This window comes from Ceratotherium simum, chromosome 31 (genome assembly GCF_057802395.1).
Source record: "Ceratotherium simum simum isolate JZ-2026a chromosome 31, ASM5780239v1, whole genome shotgun sequence".
Lineage (NCBI taxonomy): Eukaryota > Metazoa > Chordata > Mammalia > Perissodactyla > Rhinocerotidae > Ceratotherium > Ceratotherium simum.
Window position 1 is genome coordinate 13,047,878 of NC_141930.1, and position 20,916 is coordinate 13,068,793.

Genomic DNA, 20,916 nt, shown 5'->3' on the forward strand with positions numbered 1-20,916 from the left:
ATAACCAATTCAAAAAGGTTGGATAAATTCATGGAACCTCACAAGGATTTATGAAATGGGAGTTCAAGGTTCAGACACACCTTAATTTTTTTCAGTTGGCTTCACTGAAGGCACTTTTTTCTGTTATTCCACTTTCCCTGGGTCCCCTGTAAAAACACTGAACTCTACGTTGTATTGTTCTGACCTTATATATTTTCCTCATCTTTCATATCACTTCTTTGGGAATTATGAATTAAATCCACTGACTCAAAAGAGTTAAGTGAACCCAAAATTCTTAACACATTCATGAGCAAAATCTAATCAAAGTTTGTAATAGTAATAGCATTTCCTTAGTATCCGTGCTGAGTTATGATGTCGAGTTAATGATTTTCTGAGTTATAAGAGTTTCCTACATTATTTATATGTTGTAAGTTAACCATTTTTGAGGAGCTGCATAGGTTAGAACTCTCCTGTTAACTTAGAATACAATTATTTTATTTTATTTTTTTTGCTGAGGAAGATTCACCTTGAGCTAACATCCATTACCAATCTTCCTCTTTCTTTTTTTTCCCTTGAGGAAGATTAGCCCTGAGCTAAGATTGTGCCAGTCTTCCTCTACTTTGTGTGTGGGACACCTCCACAGCATGGCTGGTGAGTGGAGTAGGCCCGCGCCCAGGATCCAAACCTGTGAACCCGGCCTGCTGAAGCAGAGCGTGCAGAACTTGAACTACTCGGCCACAGGGCCAGGCCCTAGAATATAACTATTTTAAAAGAGCAGTTCGTCATTATCAAGATCTGATGTTTTCCTGTTACTATGGAATCATAGGATATGGACGAAAATGCCATTTTAAAGAACTTGGTGGGAAATTATTATTTTTAAGCTAAGGCCTGTGGCTTTGATGTAGAAAAAGAACGCAGAACTCTGAAGTGGACAGACTAAAGTTTGATTTTAGTTCTAAAATTTGTGCAAACTGGCTGAGTAACCTTGGGCTAGACCATTACCCTCTCAGAGCTCTGCAAAGTGGAACTAATAATCACTTGTGAAGAAGAAATAAAAATACTCTGCACAGGAATGTTTAGCACCTGCATTTATTTTCCTCCCATTTACTTGGGGTTTAGGCACTAAGGTCTTTCTTCTTCCTAATCGTTCCTATTTCAAGGGCACCCGTTTTTCCTTCCTCCTCTCCCCCACCCTGATTTTACTGATCACCCTGTTCTTCATTTAACGACGTAAGTTAATCTGCTTAACACATCCACAGCCCCTGGAAAAGTGCCGGGAGATAGTAGGTTTTCATTAAATGTCGGGTGCCTGAATGAACTGGTCAACCCCTGTGTGTGGGTACGGTGGTAAACAGAGCAGGGCCCCTGCCACTGTGGAATCAGTCTAGGGGGGAAGACAGCCATTCACAAGAAATGACAGTAAAGTGGGAAGGGTTAGACAGACAATGAAGGGCACTCTGGCCTCTTCCAGGGAGGTTATGGCCTCATCTGAGGAGGAGACCTCCTTGAGGAACGTGTGACCCAGGCCCTAGAGCATGCGAGATGAGCACTGGATCAATGGCAGCTCCAATCTTCCTTACACACTTACCCCATGCCCCCAAAATCACACCAATACAACATTTGAGGACTCCATAACACAATTTCAATGTAGTCTCATTGGATATTCAAATGTAGTACAACTGTTTCCTCATCTGTAAAATAAGAACAATAAACTACCTACCCTACCTACCTCATAAGGCCAGTTTAGAACACTTTTAGTGCTGTTATTAAGAATACTTTTGGGCCAGCCCTAATGGCCTAGTGGTTAAAGTTCGGCGCTCTCACTGCTTTGGCGGCCCAGGTTCGTTTCCCGGTCAGGGAACCCCACCACCCATCTGTCAGTTGCCATGCTGTGGCAGCAGCTCACATAGAAGAACTAGAAAGACTTACAGCTAGGATCCATAAGAATGCACTGGGGCTTCAGGGAGGAAAAAAAAAAGAAGACGACCAGCAACAGATGTTAGCTCAGGGGGAATCTTTTCCCAAAAAAAAAAAAATGCTTTTAATGCTATTAACACTATTTTAATAGTAAATACCAAGATCGTGTCTCTGTAATAAAGATGGCCAAGTACGAGCAGATCAAAAAGATAAGTCATAAGGTTGGTTGGTTGGTTTAAACCAGTAAGCAAAGCTTGGGTGCCTTGGGCTAGCTGGTATTTTTCATAGCAGTATTTATGAAACTAGGATTCTGCGTGGGGCCGGCCCAGTGGTGCAGTGGTTAAGTGCGCGCACTCCACTTCAGCGGCCCTGAGTTTGCAGGTTCGGATCCCGGGTGCGCACCAATGCACCACTTGTCAAGCCATGCTGTGGCAGCGTCCCATATAAAGTAGAGGAAGATGGGCACGGACGTTAGCCCAGGGCCAGTCTTCCTCAGCAAAAAGAGGAGGATTGGCAGATGTTAGCTCAGGGCTGATCTTCCTAACAAAAAAAAAATTAAAAAAAAAAAAAGAGGATTCTGAGATTTGTTAAATATTTTAACTTGATTTCTGAAATGTGGTTGTGAGCAAAGAAATTAAAAATTAGACCTGTAAAATAATTTCTGCAAGTGTTCAACCTCCCACTGGCACTTTTTAATTTAAGGAGGGGGTAATATCTAAAAAGATGATGAGGAAGAGCAGGAGTCCGAGAACCTCATTCTGAATTTTTCCTAAATTTTTCCTGAGAGGCCTCATTGTCCTACAGGTTTTACTCTCACATTCTAACTGCCTTTATGAGGAAATAATTCTTCCTCATCTAAATTACACCATAACAAAAAAACGCATATCTAATTTCCGTTAGTTCCTAACCGTGGACTCTGTCTCATCCGGACTGTTGTCCAACGTTGTGAGGTGAATGAACTCGATTATTTTTAAGTCATTTAGATTTAATCAAGACTGGATTCATTTTTTAGTGAAAAGTTCAGAGATGGCTCCATCTAAACATGGAATTGCTATTTTTAGTTTATACCTTTTGGAACTGCTGTCATTTTTCATGCCTTCTTTACTGCAACTGTGTTGGGTTTTTTATACTTTTGGTAATTGGTTTTATGAGCTAATTTGTAGACTGATATTAACACGGAAAAGTTATGCTTGTTTTGTTCTATTTCATTTCCAGGGCCCTAATTCAGTCATGATTGTCCTTGTCATGCTGTTGAATATCGGGTTGGCCATTCTTTTTGTTCACTTTCTAACTTGATTGGAATTAGGAGAGGTAAGAATAGCCTTAATTTCTATATAAAATCACAATATATGACATTCTTCTCCCATATTCAAATTTACTTTTTTTTTTTTTTTAAACAACTACATATTGTCCTTCGCTTTAATTTTGGCTGTGCCTGAATGTGATTCAACATAGTTACTTAATGATATAACTGTTTTGACCCTTCAGTGAAGTCATGACAACTAGTGGTGTTAGCCCACAGTTCTCTGCAGTGGTGTCATCAGCCCTTTAAATGGCACACCCCAGGCAGACTCAGACACAGGGAAGGAGGCTTGGAATTAGGATGGGATCGCGAGAGAGATGAAACTTGGAAAATTCAGCCAGAGGACCTGTCGGTTCCCCCGGGGAATGCTTGGTGGCTATGGGGTCCTCTGGGAGCTGAAGCAAGCAGCCATGTTGGAGAGCAAAACTTAATAATCGTTCTTTTCTAAAATCTGCTGAAGCAGCCCCGGCCGGCGGAGTCCTTGGCATTGGCTACTCCATCTGTCCTAGCAGAGTGTGACTAAACTGGAAATGTATGGAGCTGCATTTTTTTTTTTTTTTTTTTTTTTTGATGGAAGTCAACAGCTGCCTTACTATTTTACCATCTGACGTTTTTAGTAGGGAGCTGGGGAAACGACTGCCCGCGGAATGCGGTCGGAGGATTGTGTTGCTGTGGCCGTGGTTCCAGCGTTCACTCCTATCTCATTAGAAGAAATAGGTAGCAGCATCACTCACCAGTCTTATGCCATGACCTGCTGTTTTAACATCTCCTGGAATGTTCCGGGGGAGAACGTTTCGTTTGCTTGTGCACGACTATGTTCATTTTTGCTGTTTCTTTAAATACGATGTATAGTCATCGACAACGTGCGGTCCTGGCCGGATGAAAGACACATGTTGCATCTCAAGGAAAAGAAACAACCAAGTTCTAGAGAAAATGTGTTGATTTTGATAGCAATACATCATTTTTCATGTCATCGAGTCTTCCTAAACCTGTAAAAGTCTATTTATCCTTAAAATTTCGCAATTTGAAGGCATTATACCTTCCTAAGAAATCATTTTAAATATTTTTAACATTACTGAGATGAATTATTTATGCACTTAGGAGGTACTAAATTTTAAAAGCTGAAAGACAACAGAATTCTAAGAAGTATAGTCGAAATGTTGCATGGATTGCAGTCATCGGTGTTTAAAGGATTCGGTTTCATTGCTGACGTACTTTACAACCAAATAAAACCTTGTCAGTGGCTATGTTAATTCCCATGAAAGTTAAGCAAGATGCTATTAATAACTGCTCTTCTCTTTCTCTTTTTTTTTCCGACTTAAATTTTTGTTGAATACATTCAGGTAGAGCATCAAGCTTTGTTCAATCTCTGCTTCTCAATTTTATGCCTCGTGTTTTTCAAAGTCCTTTTGTAATTTTATTTCACATTTTAAAGGCTTAGACATTTTTATTTAAATATTCGTCTTTTGCAGTCCTCTGTTATTCTGACAATCTGATTTTTTTGCTGTTTTATAATTTATCCTTTATTAGAAGCATGCTTACTTAGAGAAACTACATAGTCTTTATAAAAATAATTGTTTAAAAAGAAATCAGGGGAGGGAAGGTGTCTGTTAAATCTCTATAACACATGACATTGCGGAGAGGGAACTAGCTATTCCTAAATATTTTCGCAATCCGCATGGTTTCATCAGATTCTTTTTACCTTATTTGCTACCTTTTCAATGCAGAAGAGACAATTCAGATGTTGGCACAGGTGTGGACTGAATGCCTTGTCACCCGCAAGGTAGTAACCCAGTGGTGTTTTTTGCAGAAGTACAATATGTTGAGAATCCTGGGTGTGACCAATATGGAATAAAGAAGAAAGCAGAAAGAGAGCAAATGAAAATTACAACTTGTATATTTATTTATTTTTTACATTTTGCTTTGACTTTTAAATTTAGGAAGTACGTTTTTACCCAAGAAACAGTTAAGTTCCTCTGTCAGTCTTGAAACTCTCACTGCTCCTTCCTAACCCCATAGCTCTTTATTCTGGGGAAGCTGATTTTTTTTAAAAAAAAATAAAATATTTAATCTTATTAAGTGTTTATTTAAAATGTGTAATGCTTTGGAAATAATGGGTAATAGATAACTAAAGGATATGTTTATAAAGTGAGCATGTTGGTTCCATTTATAAATATATGTATGATTTATAAGCTTTTTTAAAAACAAAGCTCAAATTGTTGGTATTTTTCTAAAATGTGCACAGCTGTATTTTACATGAAAGGCTCTTTCTAATGGGTTGTTATACTGTACTCAACATTTTGGACGGCACATGAAGTCTGCCAATGTACTTAAGAAAACATGACTTTGTTTATTTAAAGTTTCTTGCTGTGAAAAAGAACTCCGTACCTGTGAGTTCCTTTATTTATAATCCTTGAAACCAAAATGTATAATGTACAGTTTTCACAACTGGATCTGCTCTAATAAAAAAAAAAAGTTGGTTATTAATAAAATTACAGGTGTGTTTCCTTTGTGAGTAAATTATTGTCTTGAGTTACATGGAATTTTTTGGTGGTGGTATTGAAAGAGAAATTAACAATAGAAATGGCGGAGTGGGGGGGGATGCTCAAAGAAGCTACATGTCAGGAAGTAGTAATACTGCACCATTATTTCTCTCTACATTTCTTTCATCCTAGGCCTTTCAAATAATTTTCTAAAATAAGATTCATTGCTCTGCTCAGTGCCTTCATTAATTGGATTAGTGCCCTATCTGGGGTTTTAAGGTAAACTCAAAGTTGGAGCAAATCTCCGTCCTGCATGGGTACTTTTTAATTAATTAAAGTTTTTGACTATTGTGCCCCAAATAAATTAGTATGTTGCTATGGCGCCTAATGCTTAGGCACACTGTGCAGTTGAATAAACTTGCTGCCACTGGAACTTGCAGCCACAGGGCTCCCTTTGAAGCCATCCTCAGTGCTGGCCTGGGCTGGCTCGACACGTAGCAAGCTGCCTATGACGTATAATAAAAGGACCTTCTCCAAAGCAGCTTCCCGGGGAGCTGTATATACCCAAATTAGTCACTCTTGTTGAGGGCTAAAGGTGTTGGAGACCCCCGTATACCTAATGCACAAAGTTATCACCTCTAGGTATTAACAGATTTATCAGCTTAAGTGATTAATCTCCTAGCACATCCTAAAGGAACGGAACACAGAACAGACTATTTTGGAGCAGGCGGGAAAAGCACAGGGTGCTAGAAAGATTATTGATTCCAGATTCATGTCCAAACCACACGTTTTGATGGCGGAAGCCAAAGCTAGGGTGAACACTGTGGTTGGGAAATCTGGAAAATATTCTACATGCCCTTTTGGTGCAGTAACTATTTGAAGAGTCGTGGTGAGCAGGCTCCCGAGGCCTACGCTCAGTGCAACGTGCAGCCCTCCTCGCATGCTTTGGAAAGTTGTATAGCCTCATCTTTCCAACTTCATATGTGGCCATAGACGTGGCACATTCTGCCAGTACGGTCTAACAGTTCATCAGGCTGTTTGATTATCCCAGGTTTTGTGAATTATATCTGTGCATTTCCTTCTTACCCCAAAGTACTGAAAAGTACTTTCGTATTCTGTAATAGTCTCTATAGGGATGTAATTTATGGGAGTAGGAGAAAATAAAATATATTGGATACAATGAATACTGATGAATGCAGTCAATATGGATGAAATTCTGGCTGTGGTCCTGATTGATTGTAGATCCTTCTCTAATCTGTGTCCCTGGTTTCCTTATCTGTAAAATGGGCGTAATCATAGCACTGACCTCACAGCGGGGTTGTGAGGATGGAATGAGCTTATTTATGTTCAGTGCTTAGTACAGTGCCTGGTGCATAGGAACTGCTTTGTAGATGTTAGCTTTTACTAGTTGGAGGAACTAGGAAAAAATTTTTAAATTGCTGTAAGTGTCTCAAAAACATTAAAAACTATAGTGAGATCCCACTCTTTATAAAGGTTAATTATGCCACAGGTCATATGACGTTCTTGATGCTCAGTGAGTCTTTCTCACTGTGAAAATCAAAGGCCGCACTTACAGAGTTCCTTCTCGACACTAAAATGCAATTTTCAGTCTAGTAGACTATGAGACATTTGCTTTACAAAGAACTTTCAGTTCAGTGTCTCATTAGATTCTTACAAGATCCCCTATGCAAGATTTTCTGCAGTTCATTGACTGGCCCAAGGTCATGTAGCCAAAAAGTTATAAAAATTTGTATTGTAGTCCTAGATCTGACTCTAAATGTTGTGCTTTTTCATTTCATATGTTAGCATTATTCCACGCTGTCATACTCATCAGCTATGAAAAGGTAGAAAATATGGTGAAATTCAAGGTAAAAGTGTGGGTTGAATGAGCCCATTTTCATAAGTTCCTTCATGCCACTTGGTTGATGTCACTATAAGTGGAGTCTATTAAAAGTTCTAAATAATGTATTCATAATCCTACTGTTTCATGACTCAGTAAAGTATTTGATATTTTTGAATCTTATAAAATACTAAATATTATTAACAAAGTTTAGCCTTTAGATGATATCTTGGTATTTTGGAATAAGAGGCATATTATAAATGAACGTGCTGTGTGTGTGTTTGAACTTGACGATTAACCCAGAAATTGCACATAGTGCCTGGAAGACCTAAAAGATTTGGACAAATATCGTGATGTTCTTTTGATACTTTATTTCAGTGTTCCATAAAGTTTCCTTGGTATTCTCTTGAATCCCAAGTCTGATTTAGGTAAACTATTAGTAGAATTAACACAGAATTAACCCTGAGATTGTTCAGCTAGTGATTGATGAATCTGTTCACTTACTGTGGTCAAGAGTATATCCATCTTTGAAAAGAATTTTGGAGAGAAGATTTGGAGGCAGAGAGAAATTCAGTGGAAGATGATTGTAATGTTGCCGTACAAATCTTTCCTTGTCTCCATCCTTGCCCTAAGCAAACTCATTCATAAAATATCAAGAACAAATATCGAACATTCAGTGGAATTCATGATGATATTTGCTTACAGGAAAGCAGTGGAGGTCTTCAGTTTCAGGACTGTATATGTCACATTCCCGCCATTTATGGAACATAATTGGAAGAAAAGAATCTGGTAGATAAATGTCATGTCCCCTGTGCAGTAAAGGCAGAAGCAAAGGTGAGAAGAGACCAAAAGTCATCTAATCTTCTCATGTGCTGGGCGTGTTTTCACAACAGCTGCCAACCACTAGAACAAGTACCTAGAAGTCAGGGAGCTGCTTCTGAAGTTGATCAAGGCTAAGAAGATGCTCAAACCTAACATTGTTGTGGAGCTAACAGGTGGTGGAATCCATCACCTAAGAACTAGAGACAGCATCTTAAAAGCAGTTTTACATCAGATAATTGGGCCAAATAAAAGTGGAGATGAGAAACATTCAAATCCATACAACATTCAGAAAAATAGGTAGGTATCACTTAGGTCTGTTGTTACTCATCAGTCCGTTGAAACCAAGCAAGAGTTTTGGAAGTAATCTTTGAATCTCCCAAGAGTTTGGGAAGTAATCTTTGACTCTCCCAAGTAATCTCCCAAGAAAGTGCCAAAGAATGAAATCTATCTGCTCAAAATGAGGTTTGATATTATCTACATCCAAGTTGTCTGTCATGATACAACAAGTAATATGAGGAATTCCACATAATTTTCCATTTCTCAGTGTCAACTTTGCTACTTCCCAACATTTCCTTACTTTACAATTTCAGTTTTTTCCTTTAGCATTTTTGTGCATAGAAATATCTTTGCATTTTTTGTAATAATCATGTCCATTTTTTTCTTCACCAAAGAGTATTACTAATCAGATCCTAGCAGACTATATTTTTGGGTTTCTGTTGGTTCACTCAAACTATTAACCATTTACCTGTTTGTGTGACATTCTAAAGACTACCTGAGTAGATCATAAAGGAAGCACTCGAAACTTATTTGTGACCCTGCTCCAAGCTTTGGGGAATTGTAACACTGCCTGCATGTTCAGTACGCTGGCTAATGCCTCAGTGCCCTACAAAACTTGAGCTCTCCATCGCACCTAATTACAACTTCTTGTTAGTCTCCCCAGACCAGTAGTATGCTTAGACACCCACAACTCACCAGTGCAGTTTGGCAAACGTAGCACCTTAACTGAGGATGTCAATTCAAATAGAGAAGCAGAAGAAGGCCTAAATTCAAGCATGCCACTTGCTCAGATGCCATTTTTATGGAACCAGCCACACACTTCCTTTTGAGTCATCCTCATATTCGTTGGATACACCAGCTCCACATATCATGTGTCCATTTTGGGACACACTAAGGATAGTTTTAGTGTCTGTAAAATGAGAACAATCTCTGCTTTATGGTGTTCTTATAAGAATCAAAATAGGTAAATTCAGTCAACTCCCTGGCACATAGACTCCACATACAGTAGGTACTGTTACAATTAATAGTCTCACCTTTATTAGCAATTTTTACTTATTCCTTCTTCAGACGTTTATTAAGTACTATTGAAATAACCTTCTAGGCCCAAGATGGAGTCATTCCTGCCGGGGTGCCACATCAGCAAACCAAAACTTCGATAACTTTCGTGGCCCTGTAAATGCTCGGCTTGACCAGAAAGGCAGTCTGTCCAGTCAGCCAGTCCCCAAACCCCAAACGCCAACTCCAGGGCTTCTCACCCCAAACACGGTTGACCATGTGGCCCCAGCCAGTCACATATTTTCTGTTTTTCTTTTCCTTGTTCTTTATTCTTTATCCTATAAAAACTTCCTGCTTTCTGCTCCATTTTGCAGTTTCCAAAAAGGAGACTGTCCACTTCAAGAAGTTTTCAAGTTTGTTTGTAGTACCTCAGTTGTTTTCTTTAACCATTCTTTAATGGTACTTAACTGACGTTTCTTTGAATTCATTGGAATGAAATTCTTTGGTCATTAAGCATCAGGTCCCTGCCCTAAGGAATGTATTCTGCATATAGAATCAGTTGTACTTTATGCAACTAAATGGGTTCCTTCTCAAAAGCAAAGAGCAGACAATTAAAATTCAAAACTCCTAATGGTCACCAGAAGGTACAGTGGTGAGCATTGATGCATTTCTCCTAAAAAGATTAGGAATATTTAATAGTACAGAACACTCGTTATCTACACTAGGAACAACTATTCGTTAATGTCTATTACAAAAACTGCGTGATAAAAAGATACAATTAAGGTGTATGAGAAACGAGCCTGACAAAGGCTTGCCACATGATTCTACTCTTGGTTGTAGGAAGGAACTTCCTGATGCAGGTAGAACATCAAGATTTTCACTGAGATGCAGAAATGTGTTAATGAGCCTAGCTCTGATGTTGAATTACCGTGGTTATGAACATAGGCAAATGTCTCTGGCTTTAAATAAATTAAAATATATTTAATCAGAAATAATAGCATCGGGCCGGCCCCGTGGCTTAGTGGTTAAGTGCACGCACTTCGCTGCTGGCAGCCCGGGTTCGGATCCCAGGCGCGCACCGACGCACTGCTTATCCTGCCATGCTGAGGCCGCGTCCCACATACAGCAACAAGAAGGATGTGCAGCTATGACATACAACTATCTACTGGGGCTTTGGGGGAAAAAATAAATAAATAAATAAAATTAAAAAAGAAATAATAGCATGGCAAAATATCATAATGTCAGATCTTCCAGAACTGAGTAATCAATGTAGCAACCATTAGTTTATAAATTCTGTCATTAATATTTATAGAGAAAGAACAGAAAAGAGGATAACAAGTTATCTGCTCCAGTTCAGTATAGACATCCAGGTAGCTTATCTCATATCCTGCATTAAGATAAACTGGAGAGCTTTTCTTTAATAGGTAACAGGAACAATTCTCCTGCTTGAAACATATTCACTATTTTAAGGAAAACCGCCATTAAATGAAAATCACCTCCTGGGACTTTAAATAGCTTTTTTATCATTAAAATACTCACACTTTCACTTCTTTTTTCCTTTCACCAAATCTCTTTCTATACTGATGGTGCTCTGGGCAGGCCACCCCAAGAGGCACCGCTCTGGTATGCGGATTCTTTTCAGCTGAAGAGAATAAAGACTCAGGAAGAACATTTGAGTTTCCCCTCCCAAACTGCCTAAAGAATTTCACATACAAGATCTGTTTCAGGAGCCAGGACCATATGATGGCTGTAGTATAATGTAAAATAAGGTGCTGCGATAGGAAAGATAGGAAAGGCACCAAGCCCATTTTATCAAAATTTCTGTCTCTCCCTGGCCACATTATCTATAGGTGGCCCTGAAAAGCGTTGTCAGACAAACATTTGCATTTCTGTCTCCATGTGAATTGTCTTCTTCCCCTCTGAAATCCCAAACCACTACCTTTCCAACACCTTCCATGCCTTTAGCTAGAATACTTAAGCAAGCAGCTTAGACAGAAGGACAAGCTGCTCATTTCTGAGTTTCTCCCATGTATACATGTTATTAAACTTGGTATTATTTTCTCCTGCTAACCTGTCTTAATTATTCGGCCAGCCATAAGAACCTTAAGGGAAAGGGCTGAGGGGGAGAATTCTCCCTCTTCCCTGACCATACTGACAACAGAAAGAAGACTCTATTTCAGAGGTTCTCAAACTTGAACAAGCCTTAAAATCACCAGGAGGTAATTCATCACCAAGCCCTACCAGCACAGTTTCTGATGTAGTAGTTCTGGGAATTTGCATTTCCAACATGTTCCCAAATGATGCTGATGCTGCTGGCCAGAGGACCACACTTTGAGAACCACTACTCTGTGTAATCAAGCCATGTAGAAGTATCAAGCACCCACTATATTCAAGACCCTTTGCTTGGCTGTGCATGTGGTGTGGTAAAGCGAAGAAAGTGAAAAAGCATGCATCCACACGTACCTAACATCTGCATAACAATCATGTTATTTGATCCTTATAATAACTCAGTGAACTAAGAAGCATTTTCCCCATTTTGCATATGAGAAAACCAAGGCCCAGAGAGGTGGAGATAATTGTTTAACAAAACACAGCTGATAAATAGCAGAGCAAGACTCCCACCCAGGTGCCTCTGGCTCCAAGTCCTGGGTGCTCCCTGACCTACATCTCAGCAGCTCCACCTCTGTCCTCCCACCACCAAGAAGAGGTTAGAACACAAGACACATTGGAGAGCCCTTCTGACTGCCATCAGACAAGATAACATGAAGGTTGAGTCCTCGGGGTTAATTGGGACAAAACAGTGATGTCTGAGATTGAAGAAGGCAAAGCATTGTCTATTTCATGACTAAGAATCATTCTCAAATTCATGCAGTCGTTTATCTATAGACATTTCTCTCAAACCAAATATGAAATTGGACCTCATTTTTAAGGATTTGCACACTCAAATAGTTCCATTTTATCAGACAGTGCTCACATTTGCAAGCCTACACTTAATTCCCTCTGTCCATCTGTGTAGACTTTCTCCCCTAGTTTTGACAGAAAAAAAAAAAAACCCTAAACAGTTAAAGATGATGACAATTTCTGCACATACAGACTCCATCCCGTCCTGCTGACCTTCCCCAGCGACCACCAGGCTAGAAGAGGAAGCGGATTATCAGAGAGAAGGCACAGAGATTGGCAGGAAGCAGGGGGCTTTTAGGAAAACATCCTGATCCTTATTTTTGTCAGGAGATGAGTGTAGGATTTAGGAAATCAGTCCTTCAAAGAGCATCACACAAGTTCCCTGTCTGCCTCGGATAATTTATTTTCAACATTGAGATTTTCTACAAGTGGCAAGAATAGACAATACACAGAAGAGAAAATATGGTCAATAAATATGAAAAGAGGCTCAACCTGACAGGTAGCCAGGGAAATACAAATTAAAATAATGAGGTTTTTAAAATCCAGTGCCTGCCACATTGGTGACATTCTCAGCTGAAATGGAAAAGGGCTCGATTTGGAGTCAGCACTGCATCTCAAATCCAGACCATTTTTACTTTCCGTGTCTGGAAGCTTTCCCAGGCTTCAAGGAATGTCCCTCCTCCTCGACTGCAGACCACCTTGCTTGATTCTCAGCACTTCACTGTCTAAATCTTCTGGTTTTCAAATCTGTCTCCACCACTTGGCTGTACACTCCTTGCAAACAGAGACTTTGTCTCTCTACCCCAACGGTGCCTGGAACATACATATATCCAATAAGACTGATGAGTGAATTAATAAAACTGAAATAACCTTGCCCTTGGACAGCTCACACACTAGTGTAAGACAGCCATCTTCCACAACATGCCCTGAAGACGTGACCCCCAATTCTTCCATCTTACAGTGTTAATCTTACTGTGCTCAATGGCGGGAGGGGTGAATATTTTGTGGCAGAGTAAGTTTCAAGCATATGTAGAATCCTATTGAGATATCTCTCATTTCCATTTGGCAAAAATTATAGCTGAGTGCCTTTGTAAAACTGGTTTTCTAAGCAATTTGATAATATATCCAAGGATGCCAGCAGATCATTATCTTGGTTTAGAAAATGATTTCTAAACAGGTATAAAATTTCAGTTAAGCAAGATGAATAAGTTCTAGAGATCTGCTGTACGACATTGTGCCTATAGATAACAATACTGTATTTTACACATAAAAATCTATTAAGATGGTGGATCTCATGTTGAGTGTTACCACAATAAAATTAAATTTTAAAAAATTGTTTCTTAGCACTTTGACATTTTTTAGGCATTTAAGATTAGCAGATGGTAGAATGAACGCTAGGAGCTCATTTGGAGAGGCGAGTTCCTGATTCCTTATTTACGTTAGGGTGGCAACTGTGGAGAGGAAGAGAAAAGGATAGATTAGAGTGACATTGATGGGACAGAGTAAGGGAAAAGGAGGATTCAAGAAGGACATCAAGGTTTCAGGGGTGAGCAACTGGGTGCTTGTTCGGGCCCTTAGCTAAGACGGGGAAGGTGGGAGGAGGCGCAGGTGTGACCGGTGGAACTGAACACATCGAATTCAGTTTGATACATTGTGGACCTGAGGTGTTTGTGAGACAGGCCAAGTGGACAGAATGTCATCAGGTATACAGATCCAGAGTTCAGGAGAACACCCCCTGATCAAGATACGCGCTGAGTGTAGAGGGAAGAGAAAACACCCACTTACATGCAATTATTTGCTCTTCTCTTTATAAATTATTCTGTCTATTCATTAGAGCAGGTCCCTCCACAAGACTACATTCAGTAGTCTTGTTTTTTTTGTGGTAAAATATAACATAAGTTTACCATTTTAACCTTTTTTTTTTTTTTTTTTTTTTTTTTTTGGTGAGGAAGATTGTCCCCGAGCTAACATCTGTGCCAATCTTCCTCTATTTTGTGTGTGGGACGCTGCCACAGCATGGCTTGATGAGTGGTGCATAGGTCTGCTCCCAGGATCTGAACCCACCAAGCCCGGGCCACTGAAGCAGAGCTCGTGAACTTAACCACTATGCCACTGGGCTGGCCCCCCATTTTATCCATTTTTAAGTATACAGTTCAGTGGCATTAAGCACATGCACGTTGTGGTGCAACCATCACCACTATCCGTCTTCAGATTTTTTTAATTGAGATTTTAAAAAATTGCCCCTCTTCATACAACTATTTTGTAATTAATTTCACTAATTTGGGCTTTTTAAAATTATTACAGGGGTGTTTGAAGTAGTTATAACTACTTGTTTTATCACTGGGTCTGAGGTCACTGAATTACATCAAATATACAATTTTTCTAATTCATTTTATAACAAGGAATTTGATGATAAAACTACTGTAAATACCTGTGAATGCTTAAGCTACCTTCCGCTGCATCAAGAAGGGTCAAAAAAGTTTTCTTTACAAGAAGGAGCCTGGGCCTTGCCCTCAGGCCTGAGGGCGGGAGAGGGGCTGCTGCTAATCACGACAGCACAAACCCCTTCCTGCACACAGTGGAACCGGCTCCTTGGTCCACCTTCCTGTTGTTTTAGCTTCCTGTGCAATGGAGCCTACTGCTGAACTCACAGATAAATTTACAGAGCAACAACAAACTTTAATCTTGAAATCCACTCACATTTTTCAGTCATTACCTAGTTGGAGAGAGCCACTATTTATTTACTGAAATTAAAAAAAGAAGGAACAAGAAAAAAAAAGAGAAATAAAGCTTCTGGGAAAGGGAAAGGGAATTAAAGCTTTTGCCCTAGGAAACCAAAAAGGGCAAAAATATCTCTTCTAAGATGTTCTTTGAGTTCTCTTATCCCCTAGAAAATAGAGAGGTTACCTACTCGAGTATCCATGAGAATGTCCACTGATCTACAGTTAAATGATAAATCGCTGGATAAACCAGAACTCTTAAATTGCCAGAATCTTATGCCAAAATCTTAGCTGCTTAAGAACCTCCCACTAGGGTAGGGAACCACTGTCAGGCAATCTCATTAATCTTGGCCAGAATTTTGCTTTCTCGGCCTCTTTGCATCCTTGGAGATGACCATGAGACCTAATTCTGGCCAGTGAAACTCTGCTGAGTCTTCTGGAAAACTTTTTGCTCTCCTGATAAAAGGGATAGATAGCAGAAAACTCAGGGTTGCTCTACTTCCCTCTTTTTTTCTGTCTAGAATGTAGATGTGACACTTTATGCATTGGCAACCATCTCGCAACCATGAGGCGACAAACATGAGAACAAAAACCCAACAAGAATGGGGAAGCAGAAAGTTGGAAAGAGCCTGGCGCCTTAATAACATTGTCGACCTTTTCTTGTCAAATAATAAATGTCGTTATGGTTTAATCCCCCTTAAAAAAAAATCTCAGGTGCTATTAAAATGGTAATAAAAGGAAGAAAATAATTTCAACATTATGTATGTATGAAAGATGGTCAACAGTCTTCACGCTTGTCATTTGCATCTACCCTAAAAAATAAAAGACCGTTTTATAAATCGATTGATTTCTGTGCTTGGGAGAATTGGACTTCTAAAACACCGAAAGCCTGAAGAGTCATCAGCACAAACTCGACTCCTCCAAATGCCCTCCGTGAGCAGCTCACTAAGAACTGTTCATTCTCCTCTGCAGGTCGATCCCACCCGCCACAATCTCATAAATTACATTAACCAGACTACCCCGTCACTACGATTTATTGAGTGCCAGTTGTGTGCTGGCCTGTAATGCTGTAAATGCTTCATGATATTTTCTCACTTAATTTATTCTTTACAATAAATAACTCTATGAAGCAGTCATTGTCACCCTAGATTTTACAAGTTAAAAAAAACAACAAATTAGACTCCATGAGGTGACGTATATCCAATGGCACTCTAGCAGCTAGTAGTAACAGAGCTAGAATTTGAAACCAGATCTATTTTTGAAGCCTGTGTCACAGGGTTTGTCAGAACTGACTTCCCAGTTTCTTTTAATGGCATTACCAGCCACCATTCGCTGGGAGCTGAAATCGGACTTCGCTCTGTGGGAGCCATTGTTGCCTCCCACACACTCTGCCTCCGGCATGTCTCAGATGATCCACTCTTTTCCAGTCTCATTGCCACCATTCTAATTTGGCTCCTCACTGCCATGGTCAGGTGGATCACGGGAGCATCCAACTGGTCCCTCTGCCCTCAGTCTGCCCTTTCTATCGCTGCTGCTGAGACTTGCCAGAGATACAGAGCCAACTCTTTCTAATACTCAGCTCTGAGCCTGCGACCTCCTTATTAAAGAATGTACATGGCTTCTTCACTGCCCTAAAAATTAGAAGAAACAGAGAAATGGGCCCCCAGGCATTCATGGCACCAGGCTAGACCCTTTCCAATACAAGGTTCTTGGTGTCTGAAGAAGGAGGTCAGAGGCTACCCATCCTTCCCCACGGGAGCCAGGCCCCTGCTGAGTCTTGGCCTTCCAACTGGGCAACACTGGGCCGTGACAACTCGGCCAGGGAAGGGGTAGACAGCCCCTCAGAAAACTCACTGGACACTTGAGTGCTGAGTTTGTACAACCACAGGCAAGCAAGGCAGGCTGGGGAGATTTTGTCAGGCGTGCACGCTCCTGTCACTGGTGTGCAAGAGTATTCCTGGGGTCCCCGAGTTCCAGGAGCTGCTCAGTACTAAAGGGACACCTGCAGTGCTGGTCAACCAGATTATCCAGGTTCAACTCAACACAGCTTCAGGCTGCTGTGTTTAATGTAGTGCTTCCAGTGAGGGGTCTCAGTCCTACAAATTATAATTTCATATGCATAAAGTGGAATAAAGGATAACTTGGCTTCTCTTGTCATCCAGACTACAGAAAATAAATCCCAGTGGAACTCTCCTGGTGAGGACCAGCAGATATTGGTCTCTCCGTTCTGCACCTCAGCCATCCTTCCAAGCCTTATATTTGTATATCCATCTTAAGTGGGCACGGGTTAAAAGGATTGAGACCACTTAATTGTCCTTCCCAGACTCTGATTCTCTTTCCCACTCAACACGGTACCTCATTCTCAGCCAGTGTCCCCCCCACAACCTTCCTTTCCCATGATCTACTCCTCTCCCCATTTGAAAGAGCAATAGCAAAGGCATCTAGAAGCCTGGAGATTCCACTCACCACTCCTCATTCCTCTTGACCCCCACTGCCCCACCACCCCTTCCCCACACACACAAGCTCTCAGCTCTGTCCCACCAGGCAGAAAAGAATGTGTCCCTCCTGGACAAAAATTTTAAGGGAGTAAGTAAAAGGTGGGGGATGGGGACAGGCACAGGTCCTGTAAGAGAATACACTAGTAGGCTCTTGGGTATCCGTCAACCTTCGATGTTGACCTCTGCCTTCTCACCACACAGACCCAGAGAATGGTCTGAATCATGTAGACGCAGCTGCAGGCCAAAGCTACAAGCTATTCTCTGAAGGTAGATGTCACAGGTGGGGCTCCCCAGGAAGCCGAGTGAGACAGGAGCAGTGTGCAGATGTCTGTTAGGGGGTGCTCTCAGGTCAGCACCTGTGGATGGGCGGAGAAAGAAGCAGAATCAGGACAGGGAGAGGCCGAGCTAGATGCAGCCAAAGGAGGACCCCAGCTGAACCTGTGGGGAGCTTGAAGGCTGAGCTAGCCTTCAGAGTTGTCCCGAGTTGGGTAAGAGGGCCAGGCCTGTCACCCGGCCTTGGTCAGCCGCTGGGCCTTGGTCAGCCGCTGGGCATGGGCTTCCTCTGGAAGGAGGGGGGACCTTGAGTGAGGCGGTTCTCTTCAGCTGAGGCAATCCCCAGAGGGCTGGCAGCTGAGGGCCATCTTCCTGCAACACGTCCAACCGCTGGGGGAGTAAGTCCTTCATTCCTAAAAAGGGTACCAGGCACCAACTCACAGCATCCACCACCCTGGAATTTTCTCTCTTCAGCAAAGTCCACAGGGAGGTCGGCTTCCTCCAGGACGCCCCTCTTCACCACAGCCTCTCACAGGAACTGCTCCTTGTCTGATCCAGCTAGAACCACAACTCTGTGGCAGCTTTGGCTTCGAAAGGGGCCAGGTGGTAAACTCCTTGAAGGCAGCAACACGCCCCCTCCCTGTGTTGAGTCTTTCCTCCATGGTGCTGTGTATTTCGACTGGAAGACTGTGGGCTCTGGGCTCAAATCCGGACTGGAATTCTTCCTTGCTAAGGCAGCATAGACAAGCTATTTAAATTCTTTCAGCCTCAGATAACTCAACTATAAAATGATATATCGGCTGGCCCCGTGGCTTAGCGGTTTAGTGCGCACGCTCCGCTGCTGGCGGCCCGGGTTCAGATCCCGGGCGCGCACCGACGCACCACTTCTCCGGCCATGCTGAGGCTGCGTCCCACATACAGCAACTAGAAGGATGTGCAGCTATGACATACAACTATCTATTGGGGCTTTGGGGGGAAAATAAATAAATAAATAAAATTATAAAAATAAAATAAAATGATATATCACCCCCACGCCTCTCTCCAGGTTGTTATTCAGGCAGCAGACCTACACCAAGAAGCCATGACGTACCAAACACCCCTGACGTGTACTGTTCCTAGTCCTTACCATGTTGCTCTTTTTACATTAGCAGTGCCAGTCCAGAAGTGCAAACTGCGGGATGCCTCCCGGGTCTCACAGCTGTGAGGGATACAACGACCTTTAAACCTAAGTACGCCTGATGCCAAAGTCTGGGTCCTTCATGCTGCTTCTACACCTGTGGGACTCCACAGAGGTGGCCAACATTTTACTTTGTTCATCCACCACCATGGCCCTCAAATTTCTCAACACGGCATTCGAGATCCTCTGTGATTCGACACCAAACCATTTTCCAAGCTCATCTCTCCAGGCTTCACCATCGTGCCTGTCCTTCCTCTCATCCTCCCCAGCTGAGACACATCCATCTCCCATAACCCAGCTGGAACTGTACTTCCTCGGTGAAGCTCCTCTTGTCTGCTGTTTAGAATTAACGGCTCCTTTTACGTGCAAAAACACTTTATTCCTACTTCATATAAGCTCTTATGTCATCCTCCTTTCTACCATGTCTAGTTACTCGTAAGTCTCTTTTCTTCAATAGATTATAAACTCCTTGAGAAGAGGGACAATCTCAGTCATCATTGTACTCCTCGTAGCACTCAGCATAAGGGGTTTTCTTTTTTACAGTAAGAAGTGCTCAAAATGCATCTGTTGAATTGAGTTTCTTCAAAAAACATAGTTCTTTAGTTCCAAAAAACCTTTTTAAAGCTCTAGTTTCATCTCCTTAAGAATTTTCATGATGGATTTTTTTTGGTTCAAGTTCTTTCCTACCTTGTCTATGGAAAGAGCTTTGCTGTGGAGAGAGTCACCTGGGCAAGATGTCCCACTTGGCTTTTGTATCCAGTGGCTGTGGTTCTTTCTTTGCCTGTTCATGATTCTGTGTCCCACACCCCCACCCTGCAAGCAGACAAGTCAGGTGGTCAGGGGCTCTGGCACATGAGCAAACCAATAAAGGGTTGAAGGTGGGCCTTCGGTGAGCATGCCAGCAAACCAGTGCCACTCGCCTGAGGCTCGGGAAGGGGGCGTTCCCTCCAGGGTCATCAGGATCACCAGGTGAAAGTCGGGTGGGCAGTAGTTCTCCAGCTCCAGCCTCCCGGGCACTATGAAATGTCAGTGTTTGCCCCAGGCCCCAGGGAGAGGCAAGCTCTCTCCTCTTCAGCTGGTCCCTCAGGCCTCCTCAATACCAAAGAGAGGGAAACCCTGTGTCTACTCTCTCTAGACATCCTGAAAAATTGGTGGTCCAAATGCCTGCTCCAAGCCGGATGAGCTCACCTGAGAACGAGCTGGGAAAGAGAGAGTCAAGGATATAGCCCAGCTGCCGCCTTCCCAACACAAGGCCACTTGGGTGAATTGACGTGAACTCCCTTTTCTCCTCGAAGCACACTATGTGCTCGGAGAAATACAAAAGCAAATTCCACTCCCCTGTCGTCAAACAGCTTGCGCTCTAGCGAAGGAGACAGACATGCACTGACTCTGTCTCCCCGGGGTTTCCTAGGCCTGAGGATGAGGTGCACGTGTCTGTTATCTTGCTGTTGAAAAGCCAGGTCACGACAAAGCAAAAGCAGCAGCAAGAAGCTGGCTCGCCCACCAGCCTGGCACCCCCACTGACCAGACTCGCAGATGACGTATGCAATTGGCCTGTCTTTAGCCATCAGCGTTTACAGCTCAGATCAATGTGTTTCTAATTCCCAAAGAACAGACTGTGTGCTGGGAGCCCCAGCTGCACTGAGCAAAAGCTGCGCTCTGTGGAGTCTTGTTTTCAGGGCAGCACTGGCAGACAAAAGGAAGCATGCCAATTACCCGCATTTCCTGTTC

The 20,916-nt window shown here is 42.0% G+C and overlaps 1 protein-coding gene across 5 annotated transcripts in view; it reads left to right on the forward strand.

Moving 5' to 3' along the window:
- The window catches only part of JPH1 (junctophilin 1), a 76,426-nt gene extending 70,726 nt beyond the window's left edge, over positions 1–5,700 (forward strand). Inside the window, exons 5-6 of one of the 5 annotated variants that reach the window (XM_014792065.2) lie at positions 3,112–3,207; positions 3,817–5,700. In XM_014792065.2, the coding sequence (XP_014647551.1) occupies positions 3,112–3,192 (81 nt within the window). In that variant the 3' untranslated portion in view covers positions 3,193–3,207; positions 3,817–5,700. The other 4 variants (XM_014792067.2, XM_014792066.2, XM_004436295.3 and 1 more) reach the window with 4 other exon arrangements.
- The last annotated feature ends 15,216 nt before the right edge of the window (positions 5,701–20,916 follow it).